Below are 12,066 nucleotides of genomic sequence, written 5' to 3'. Positions count from 1 at the left end.
CCTGGTCAAACATGGTATTTGAAAATATGCTGCTAAGACCGATGTTGAAGAGCGTACTGCATGTGTTTTCTTCTAGAAGTTTTATGGTTTCAGGTCTTACATTCAAGTCTTTAATCCATGTTTTATTTTTTTTAATTTTATTGAGGTCGTAATAGTTATAACATTGTGAAGTTTCAGTTGTTTATTATTATTTGTCAGTCACCGTATATACATGCCCCTTTACCCATTATGTCCACCCCCCAATCTCCTTCCCCTCGGGTAACCACTAATCTGTTCTCTTTGTCAGTGTGTTTGTTTATCTTCCACATATGAGTGAAATCATATGGTGTTTGTCTTTCTGTGTCTGGCTGATTTCACTTAACAACACTCTCAAGTTCCATCCATGTTGTTGCAAATGGGACGATTTTGTCTTTTTTTATGGCTGAGTAGTATTTTAATCCATTTTGAGTTAATTTTTGTGTATGGTGTAAGATAATGGTCTGCTTTCATTCTTTTGCATGTGGCTGTCCAGTTTTCGCAACACTATTTATTGAAGAGACTTTCCTTTCTCCATTGTATGTTCTTGGCTCTCTTGTCAAAAATTAGCTGTCCGTAGATGTGTGGGTTTATCTCTGGGCTCTTGAATCTGTTCTGGTGATCCGTATATCTGTTTTTGTACCAATACCATGCTGTTTTGATTACTATAGCTTTGTAGTATATTTTGAAAGAAGGGAATGTGATACCTCCAGCTTTGTTCTTTTTTCTCAGGATTGCTTTGGCTATTTGGGGTCTTTTGTTGTTCCATATAAATCTTAGGATTCTTTGTTCTATTTCTGTGAAAAATGTCATTGGAACTTTGATAGGGATTGCATTGAATCTGTAGATTGCTTTAGGAAGTATGGACATTTTAACTGTGTTAATTCTTCTAATCTAAGAGCACGGAATATCTTTCCATTTCTTTGTATCTTTTTTTTTTTTTTTTTTTTTTTTTTTTAAAGATTTTATTTATTTTATTTTTTGCCCCCAAAGCCCCAGTAGACAGTTGTATGCCATAGATGTACACCCTTCTAGTTGCTGTATGTGGGACTCGACCTCAGGATGGACAGAGAAGTGGTGACTCGATGCGCACCCGGGATCCGAACCCGGGCCGTCAGCATCGCAGCGAGCGCACTTAACCACCAAGCCACAGGGCCGGCCCCATTTCTTTGTATCTTCTTCAATTTCTTTCAACAATGTTTTGTAGTTTTCAGTGTACAGGTCTTTCACCTCTTTGGTTAAATTTATTCCTAGGTATTTTATTCTTTTTGTTGCAATTATAAATGGGATTGTATTCTTAATTTCTCTTTCTACTACTTAGTGTATAGAAATGTAACTGATTTTTGTATGTTGATTTTGTGTCCTGCAACTTTACTGTATTCATTTATTATTTGTAAAAGTTTTTTGGTGGATTCTTTTTCTTTTTCGAAATCTTTTTATTTTATTTATTTTTTGCTGAGCACGATTGGCCCTGAGCTAACATCTGTTGCCAATATTCCTTTTTTTGCTTGAGGAAGGTTGTCCCTGAGCTAACATCTGTGCCAGTCTTCCTCTATTTTATACATGGGATGCCACAAGAGCATGGTTTGATGAGCAGTGTGTAGGTCCACACCCAGGATCCGAAACCGTGAACCCCAGGCCACCGAAGCAGAGCGCACGAACTTACCCACTATGCCACCAGGCTGGCCCTCTGGTGGATTCTTTAGGGTTTTCTATATATAAAATCATGTCATCTGCAAATAGTGACAGTTTCACTTCTTCCTTTCCAATTTGGATCCCTTTTATTTCTTTTTTTGCCTGATTGCTTTGGCTAGGACTTCCAATACTATGTTAAATCAGAGTGGTGAAAGTGGGCTTCTTTGTCTGGTTCCTCTTCTTAAAGAGATAGCTTTCAGTTTTTCTTCATTGAGTGTGATATTAGCTGTGGGTTTGTCATATATAGCCTTTACTATATTGAGGTACTTTCGTTCTGTACCCATTTTATTTGGAGTTTTTATCATAAGTGGATGCTGTATCTTGTCAAATGCTTTCTCTGTGTCTATTGAGATGATCATGTGATTTTTATCCTTCATTTTGTTAAGTATCACATTGATTGATTTATAGATGTTGAACCATCCTTGCGTCCCTGGAATAAATCCCAGTTGATCATAGTGTGTGGTCTTTTTAGTGTATTGTTGTATTCAATTTGCTAGTATTTTGTTGAGAATTTTTGCATCAATGTTCTTCAGTGATATTGGCCTGTAATTTTCTTTTTTGGTGTTGTCCTTGTCTGGTTTTGGTATTGGGATAACATTGGTCTCGTAGAATGAGTTAGGAAGCTTCCCCTCCTCTTCAAGTTCTTGGAAGAGTTTGAGAAGGATAGATATTAAGTCTTCTTTGAATGTTTGGTAGAATTCACCAGGGAAGCCGTCTAGTCTTGGACTTTTATTTTTTGAGAGGTTTTTGAATTACTGTTTTAATCTCCTTATTGGTAATTGGTCTATTCAAATGCTCTGTTTCTTCTTGATTTAGTTTTGGAACGTTGTATGAGTCTAAGAATTTATCCATTTCTTCTAGATTATCCAGTTTGTTGATGTATAGCTTTTCATAGTATTCTCTTATAATCTTTTGTATTTCTGAGATGTCTGTTGTAATTTCTCTTCTTTCCTTTCTGATTTTATTTATTTAAGCCTTCTCTCTTTTTTTCTTGGTGAGTCTAGTGAAAGGTTTGTTAATTTTATCTTTTCAAAGAACCAGCTCTTAATTTCATTGATTTTTTTTCTGTTGTTTTTTAAGTCTCTATTTCATTTATTTCCACTCTGATTTTTATTATTTCCTTCCTTCTGCTGATTTTGGGCTTTGTTTATTCTTCTTTTTCTAGTTCCTTTAGGTACACTGTTAGATTGTTTGAGATTTGTCTTGTTTTTTGAGGTAGGCCTGTATTGCTATAAACTTCCCTCTTAGAATCACTTTTGCTATATCCCATAAATTTTGGCATTTCCTATTTTCCTTTTCCTTTGTCTTCAGGTATTTTTTGATTTCTCCTTTGATTTCTTCATTGACCCTATAGTTGCTCAGTAGCATTTTGTTTAGTCTTCACATGTTTGTGGCTTTTCCAGTTTTCTTCCTGTAGTTGATTTCTAAGTTTCATACCATTGTGGTCAGAAAAGATGCTTGGTATTATTTCAGTCTTCTTAAATTTATTGAGACTTGTTTTATGACCTAATATGTGATCTATCCTGGAGAATGTTCCATGTGCCTTCGAAAAGAATGTGTTTTCTATGGGTTTTGGATGGAATGTTTTGTATATATCTGCTAGGTCCATCTGGTCTAATGTGTCATTTAAGGCCAGTATTTCCTTATTGATCTTCTGTTTGGATGATCTAGCCATTGATGTAAGTGGAGTGTTAAAGACTCCTACTATTACCATGTTACTATTTCTCCTTTTATGTCTGTTAATAATTGCTTTTTATATTTAGGTACTCCTATGTTGGGTGCATAGATATTTACAAGTGTTACATCCTCTTGTTGGATTGTTCCCTTTATCATTATGTAGTGCCCTTCTTTGTCTCCTGTTACAGTTTTTGTTTTAAAGTCTATTTTGTCTAAGTATTGCTACGCCAGCTTTTTTTTCATTACCATTTGCGTGGAGTATCTTTTTCCATCCTTTCGCTTTCAGTTTGTGTGTGTCTTTAGGTCTGAAGTGTGTCTCTTGCATGCAGCACGTATATGGGTCTCGCTTTTTTATCCAATCAGCCACCCTATGTCTTTTGATTGGAGCATGTAATCCATTGACATTTAAGGTAGCTATTGATAAGTATGTACTTACTGCCATTTTGTTACTTTTTTTCTGGATGTTTTAGTTCTCTGTTCCTTTCTTTTCCTGCTCTCTTCCTTTGTGGTTTGATGGCTTTCTTTAGTATTATATTTGGGTTCCTTTCTTTTAATTTTTTTATGTATTTATTATAGGTTTCTGGTTTGTGATTACTGTGAGGTTCATATATAATAACCTACGTAAATAGCAACCTATGTTAAGTTGATGGTCTCTTAAGTTTGACCTCTTGCTAAAAGCTCTACTCTTTTACTCCCCTCCTTCCACATTTTATGTTTTAGATAACCATATTTAACCTCTTTTTTTGTGTGTGTATCCATTAACCTCTTATCTGGGAAATAGATAATTTTAGTACTTTTGTCTTTTGACTTTCGTATTAACCTCATAGGTGGTTGATCTGCTACCTTTACTGTATATTTGCCTTTACCAGTGATTTTATGATTATTTTTGATAATTTTCTTCTTCCTATTTGTGGTCTTTTCTTAAATAAGTCCCTTTAGCATTTCTTGTAAGGCTGGTTTATTGTTGATAAACTCCTTTAGTTTTTGCTTGTCTGAAAAACTGTTTATCTCTCCTTCCATTCTGTATAATGACCTTGCCAGTTCGAGTATTCTTGGCTGTAGGTTTTTTCCTTTCAGCGCTTTAAATATATTCTGCTACTCCCTTCTAGCCCTAAGGTTTCTGCTGAGAAGTCAGCTGATAGCCCTATGGAGTTTCCTTTATATGTAACTTGTTGCCTTTCTCTTGCAGCTTTTAGGATTCTCTCTTTGTCTTTAGTTCTTAATATTTTAATTATAATGTGTCTTGGTGTGGGCCTCTTTGGTTCATCTTGTTTGGTCCTTTCTGTGCTTCCTGTACCTGGATGTCTGTTTCCTTCCTTAGGTTAGGATGGTTTTCAGCTATTATTTCTTTGAATATATTTTCTGCCCCTTTGTCTCTCTTTTCTCCTTCTGGGACACCTATAATATGGATGTTAGTGCGCTTGATGTTGTCCCAGAGGTCCCTTAGACTGTCCTCATTCTTTTTAATTCTTTTTTCTATTTAGCTTGGTGTGATTTCCTCTAGTCTTTTGTCCAGCTCGCTGATCCATTCTTCTGTATCATCTATTCTGCTTTTGATTCCCTGTAGTGAATTTTTCATTTCCATTTTTGTGTTCTTCAGTTCTGGTTGGTTCTTTTTTATATTTTCCAATTCTTTGTTGAAGTTCTCACTATATCCATCTGTTCTTCTCCCAAGATCAGTGAGCATCCTTATGACTATTAGTTTGTACTCTTTATCAGGTAGATCATTTATCTCTGTTTCGTTTAGTTGTTTTTCTGGGGACTTGTTTTGTTATTTTATTTGCAGCATATTCTTTTGTCTCCTCATTTTTCCAATTTTTCTGTGCTTATATCTATGTTTTAGGTAGATCAGCTGTGTCTCCTGATCTTGGAGAAGTGGTCTTATGTAAGAGATGCCTTATCAGGCCCAGCAATATGCTTCCCTCTCTCACCAGTTCTAAATGTTCCAGGAGTGTCCCTTGTGTGAGCTACATGTGTCTTTCCATTGTGGTGGAGTTGCTCTTACTGCAGGTCCTTGGGAAGGCTAGGCTGTCTCCCTGGTTGGCTGGTTGTAAGGCTAGCTGTGTGCGGCTGCTAGGGTCCATTCAGTCACTTTCTTGGGTGGGGGGAGCCCCAGCACAGTTGGCTGCAAGGTCTAATTGCACATTCCTGCTGCAGTTTTTCTGTTAAGTGAGTAGGCCCCCAGCATGGCTGGTTGCTAGGTTCAGGGTCTCACAATTGCTGTAGGCCTCCAGCCTGCAAGGCTATTGTCAGCTCTCAGTGGTACAGCTGGATGCGGCTGGCCCCAGCACATCATTGTTTCAGGCATTGGAAGGTTGCGCACTTCCCCTATAAGGCTGTTTGAGAAGCACAAGTCTGTTGTGGCTGACCAGCCCCACCACCTGCAGGCCCACACACTCCGTCCATGCAGTCCTGCCCCATGCGCGTGCCCTCCCCCGCTGAATCGGACCCACTCGCCCCACTGCAGAAGTCCCACACACCCTGCCTATGCAGGCCCACAAGTTGCTCAAGGGCTTGCTGGTGGGTGGGGCCTGTCGTTAGGGCGGGCTGCCTACCCTGGCTGAGCTGGATTAAATTGGTGCTCTAGTGGCTGGGCAAACCCTTATGCTACCAGGCCAGGGGAAAACCTCCAGTGGCCGTCTGCCAGTGTCTGTGTCAGCACACCTTTACTAGGTCACAATAATGGCTGCTGCCAATGTCTCAGTCCTTGGGAAAGTGGTCCCAGTCACCTCCTGCGTCCCTGAGATGTGCCCAGAGACTATAAAGTGAGTCTCTGTTCACCAAAGGACTGTCCACCTTTTTCTGGTGATTTTGTGTTGCTTTCCAAAATGGGTGAGTTTGTGCATGGGCCCTTTAAGAGCAAGCTTTTCTTTCTCTTATGTTCAATAGCTTTTCTAGGGATATTCCCTGTTTTTGTTAATAGCCAGCAAAGCCAGATATTATGGCACTCATCTCAGTTGTGCTGAGTTCAAAAGCTGCTTATTGTGGCATAGCTCTCCTGCTCAGATCCCCCACTCCTCCAGGGAAAGCTTCGTCCCTTAAGATTGCTCTTGGCTGTGAAGCTCCACGCCTAGAATGTGGCTTTTTTCCTCTCCAGAAAGGTATTTCTGCCTCTTCCACCTTAGTCAGCACTGTCCCTTGTTGTAGGGGTGCTTTTTATCTAGTTTCCAGTTGTCTCTCAGTGGTATTTGTTCCAAGGGTAGTTGTAAATTTCTTGTGTCATTGGGAGGAGGTGAGTTCAGAGTCCTCCTATGCCGCCATCTTCCCAGCAATCCATTTTAACCATTTTTAAATGAACAATTTGAAGTTTCTTTTTGAGGTGATGAAAATTCTAAATGGACTGTAGTGATGGTTGCATTTATCTGTGAATGTACTAAAAACCATTGAATTCTACCGTTAAATTGTACCACTTAATGGCACAATTGTACCTTTGTGCCATTAAAACGAGTGAATTGTATGGTATGTAAATTATATCAATAAAGCTGTTATAAAAGAAAAGAATATAGCTGTTTATACCTATTGATTAAAATCAGGGGGCTCACAGATAGATAGCAGAGAACATTTTGGAAAAATAAATTCATATTCAAACAGGACTTATGTGGATAGAGCCACTTCACCCATTACAATAAGTGGTGCAAATTTCCATTAACCAGGGGCCAGCCCCATGGCGTAGTGGTTAAGTGCGTGCGCTCTGCTGCTGGCACCCCGGGTTCGGATCCTGAGCGTGCACCGACGCACTGCTTGTCAGGCCATGCTGTGGTGGCGTCCCACATAAAGTGGAGGAAGATGGGCACAGATGTTAGCTCAGGGCCAGTCATCCTCAGCAAAAAAAAAAAAAAAAAAAAAGGAGGATTGGCGTGGATGTTAGCTCAGGGCTGATCTTCCTCACACACACACAAAATTTCCATTAACCAATCCACTAGTAATTGAAATTGGAATGTCATTAGTTGTTCCCAGGATCTACTTAACAGAGTGTTCTTTTTTTTTTTTAGCAGCTCTATTGAGGTATAATTTACACATGTCCTATTTTTTTTTCCACAAGTTTTTTGAGGTGTAAATTACATACCATAAGTTCACCAAATTTAGGTGTACATTTCAGTGATTTTTATTAAATATGAGTTTTGTAGCCATCACCATTATCTAATTTTAGAACATTTTGTCTTTGGGAATTCATTCAAGTCAGAATTGAAGATGAGTTCTTCCATAGGTGCTTTGAGATAGCTGGTTTTGACTCTTACTGAACTTACTTTAAATATTTTATAACTATTCTCTTGTGCCCTCTTAATATATATATATATATATATAATTTTTTTTACACATAATGAGAGTTTGGCTCTTTTCCAAAGAGTTAACTATCATATTTCTGTTATATTTTATTACTTTTTTCAGAATTTCCACAACAGTGGTAAATAATTGTGATAGCATTTTAGCAGTCTTTTCTTTTCTTTTTTTTTTGGTGAGAAAGATTGGCCTTGAGCTAACATCTGTGCCCATCTTCCTCTATTTTGTATATGGATTGCCACCACAGCATGGCTTGATGAGCGGTGCGTAGGTTCATGCCCAGGATCCAAACCAGCAAACCCTGGGCTGCGGAAGTGGAGCTCACGAACTTAACCACTCTACCATGGGGCGAGCCCTTTAGCAGTCTTTTCTTAATCCTGATTAGCAGTTGTTTACAATAGACATGATTTATCATGTTGAAGAATTATATTTCTAATTTGGGTTTTGTGAGAGTTTGGCCTTCTCTGCAATTGAATACATTTAACGTTGAGTCATTCCTGCATTTTCAGCCTTTATATATATATATTTATTTTTTCCCTTTTGCCTTTTAAAAAATGTGGTAAATCATGAAATTTTTTCCTAGTATCAAAATCTTTTTCATTTCTGTGATTATAGTATATTTTATCCAAATGCAAGATTCTTTTAATGCCCTGTAATATTTCATTTTTTAATTTTATTTAGAGTTCTCTTGTCTATATTTAAAAATAAAATTGGTACCTAACTTTGTATTTTGTGCTGTTTGTAAGGTTTTAGTTATTGGTTTATACTGCCTTCATAAAATTAATAGGATGGCTTTCCTTTTTTTCCTTTGCCCCTTATGTCCTAGAAATTTCCACTGGTAAAACTGTTTTCCACTCAAGACTATTTTAAAGATAATTCATTGGTGTTCTTTTCAATCTGCCACTATTGTTTGTTTTGCTCATATTTTCTTCTTCAGATTTGTTGATTTATTCTTTCCTAGAAAATTGTCCATTTCATTGAGATTTCAAAATGTATTAGCATAGACTTGTATGTACTAGTTTTGTTTTGTCTCTTTGTTTATAGTACTATTCAAATTTCTATATTTTTCTTCTCAATTAGATCACTCAAGGGTAAACCTGCTTTATTTTTCTGTCCAAAGTACCAGCTCCTGGATGATTTGATAAGTCTCTCTATACAGTTATTGTTATTTTTTTAATGTTCTTTAAAAGTAATTTTGATGTCCTTTTTGACGTGGTAGCTTATAAATGCTTTTATTCTCAGAGAAATGATTGCCTAGATTTAATCTGTTGATTTTTACAATGGTTCTTTCTTTGTTTTTTTAGGCACGAGATGTGCGTACCAATGAAGTGGTGGCTATCAAGAAAATGTCTTATAGTGGAAAGCAGTCTACTGAGGTAGGTAAAATATATACATTCTTATTGGCATGTTGGAGAAAGATATACTGTTTTTAATTGGGGGTGGGTGGTAATTTTTTCAAAAAAGTATAACATACATAAAGAAATGTGTACAAATATTGTCTATATCTTGGTGAATTTTCTTTCACAAATTAAATATACCCATTTAACTAGTACCTAGGGCCATAAACAGAACATTACTGGCATTCCAAAAACCTCCCGACTTGTGCCCTCTGCTTTTAATTTTTGTAACTGTGGGTTAATATATTACTCTATCTTTATCATAGAAGGATTATCTGTTTCTAAAAAAGTAAACTAGAATAAGATGCATTTAATAGTAAATTATATTGGATATAATTTTTTTAATGGTTTAGAAATTCTTTAAGGGCTGTTTTAAACACACTTTAATCAAGAAACAGTACATATATAGTCTGAAAAACAGGCAGTGTGTAATAATCTGAAAAAATAAAATTATTGACACTACATTGAGTGTACTTTAGTTGGCTAATATTCTGATCAGTTCTTTTCATATTACATTTATTCTATTTAATTGCATGAATTTATTTTATAAAATGTAGTCTACTTTCTAAATCTAGGATCTGTCAATCTTCAATTTTTTAAAATTTTAATTATTTTTAATTGTGGTAAGATACAAATAACAAAATTACCATCTTAACCATTTTTTTTGTTTGTTTGGGTTTTTTTTTTTTTCTTCCTTTGGTGAGGAAGATTGGCCCTGAGCAAACATCTGTTGCCAATCTTCCTCTATGTTGTGTATGGCACGCCGAGACAGCATGGCTTGATGAGCAGTGTGTAGGTCTACGCCTGGGATCTGAACCTGTGAACCCCGGGCAGCCGAAGTGGAGCGAACAAACTTAATCACTACGGCACCGGCTGTCCCCTCATCTTAACCATGTTTAAGTATACAGTTCAGTGGCATTAAGGGCGTTCACATTGTTGTGCAACCATCACCACCATTCATCTCCAGAACTCTTTTCATCTTGTAAACCTGAAATTCTATACCCATTAAACAATAACTCCCCACTTCCTCCTCCCCTAGCCTTTGGAAATTAGCATTCTACTTTCTGTCTCTATGAATTTGATTACTTTAAGTACCTCATGTAAGTGAAATCGTGCAGTATTTTTCCTCTTATGGCTGGCTTATTTCACTTAACATAATGTCCTCAAAGTTCATCCGTGTTGTAGTATGGATTTCCTTCCTTTTTAAGGCTGAATAATATTCCTGCGTATGTGTTTATAAAACACCACATTTTGTTTATCTGTCCACTTAGTTTGCTTCCACTCCTTGGTTATTGTGAATAATGCTGCTGTGAACATGGGTATACATATATATCTTTGAGTCCCTTCTTTCAATACTTTGGGTATATGCCCAGAGGTAGAATTGCTGGATCAGTGTTTAATTTTTAAAGATTTTGGTTTTCCACTTTTTGGAATTTCTTTACTTTATGGTAAATCTTGTTTTTGTGATGATCATACTATGAATATGATAACACTGTTATGATTAGATCACTGTTCCCTCATTTTGATATGTAAAAAACTCCTATAAATACCTAAAACTCCTAAAAAATTTCATTTCTTACAAGTTTACTCTAATTTTATTCACCATTCTATAGCACAACTTTAGAACTAGCTTTCCTAGGCAGACTTGTACTGTGTTGGAGTCTGTTTGATTAGTCATACCTAGAACAAAAAGTTTCATTTAGGGCATTGTCTTTTCACATCTAATATTAGTGTCCTTTGTGAAAGTTTTTTAATTTGAAGAATACAGGTTTTTGTTTTGTTTTGAGAATTTGCCTCCCGGAGCATTCAAATTTGAAATTTAAAGCTCATGGAACATTTTCTGAATTTAGCATCTTATGTCTTACACATTTTACATAAAACACTATGAACATATTTTACTGTGTTTTGTTGAAGGCTTGTGAAATAACATAGGAGATATATGATCTTAAACTCTAGTACAAAACATTTCTTAAAGTTTTCTGTTTTGCTAGTTCCCTTGCCTTTTAGAAATATGGCCCAAGTCAGTGGTAAAGCTTGAAAAAACTAAAACAAGAACAAAAAACATTTCTAGTTCCCATCCCGCACCTACTAAGAGAATCTCTGGGTATGAACCCAAGGACCTGTATTTTTAGTTTCCTGGTTGCTTCTTAAGAGTAACTATGTTTAGGATATGGCCTAAGTGTCTAAAGTTGACGTGGAATAGCTTTGGCCAAAGGATTATCTGTGTTTCCTGGTGGGTGTCAATGAGAAAGGCTCTTAGTAAAATATGTAGGAAGATGTTTTCATAATGCTTATTGTTTTTCTGTGAACTTTCTTATGTGATAACTAACTGTTCACTAGCATTTTAGAAAGTGTGCATTTAGGAATTTAAATCTCAGAGTAATTACTTAATTTGAGTTTAAAAAACAAACAAAACCTTAACATTTGGTAGAAGATATAAACCAAAAACACAATAGGTGAACTTTATGGTATGTAAATTATATGTCAATAAAGCTGCAAATAAGAAAGGGGAGGGGCTGGCCCGGTGGTGCATCGGTTAAGTGCGCGCGCTCTGCTTTGGCCCAGGGTTTGCAGGTTCAGATCCTGTGTGCGCACTGATGCGGCGCTTGTTAAGCCATGCTGTGGCGGCGTCCCATATAAAGTAGAGGAAGATGGGCACAGCTGTTAGCCCAGGGCCAATCTTTCTCAGCAAAAAGAGGAGGATTGGCATTGGATGTTAGCTCAGGGCTGATCGTCCTCACAAAAAAAAAAAAGAAAAGAAAGGGGAAGTTGAATTTTAAAGAAAAATATCACTAAATATGGTGTATAGTTTTCATCAACATGCTTGGTGTGTGGTTGTAAAATTGTGATAAGACTCATTGATGATAAATTTAACAAACTAAAATTTGTCCTACCTTGAATGAAATAATTTTATAAATTGTCTAATTGAGTTGTAAACTATATAAATATAATTTCTTTTAAATTTATTCTTGTGACATTTAATCTAAATATTACAAATAAA

General features: G+C 36.5%; 1 protein-coding gene across 1 annotated transcript in view; it reads left to right on the top strand.

Moving 5' to 3' along the window:
- TAOK1 (TAO kinase 1) overlaps positions 1–12,066 on the top strand; it is a 147,964-nt gene that overhangs the window by 79,401 nt on the left and 56,497 nt on the right. Inside the window, exon 3 of the mRNA XM_004433351.3 lies at positions 8,973–9,044. Within this exon, the coding sequence (XP_004433408.1) occupies positions 8,973–9,044 (72 nt within the window). The remainder of the gene's footprint in view (positions 1–8,972; positions 9,045–12,066) is intronic.

Source organism: Ceratotherium simum, chromosome 16, assembly GCF_057802395.1.
Source record: "Ceratotherium simum simum isolate JZ-2026a chromosome 16, ASM5780239v1, whole genome shotgun sequence".
In the NCBI taxonomy this organism is placed as follows: domain Eukaryota; kingdom Metazoa; phylum Chordata; class Mammalia; order Perissodactyla; family Rhinocerotidae; genus Ceratotherium; species Ceratotherium simum.
The sequence above is the reverse complement of the archived record's forward strand: the minus strand, read 5'-3'. Positions and strand labels throughout refer to the sequence as shown.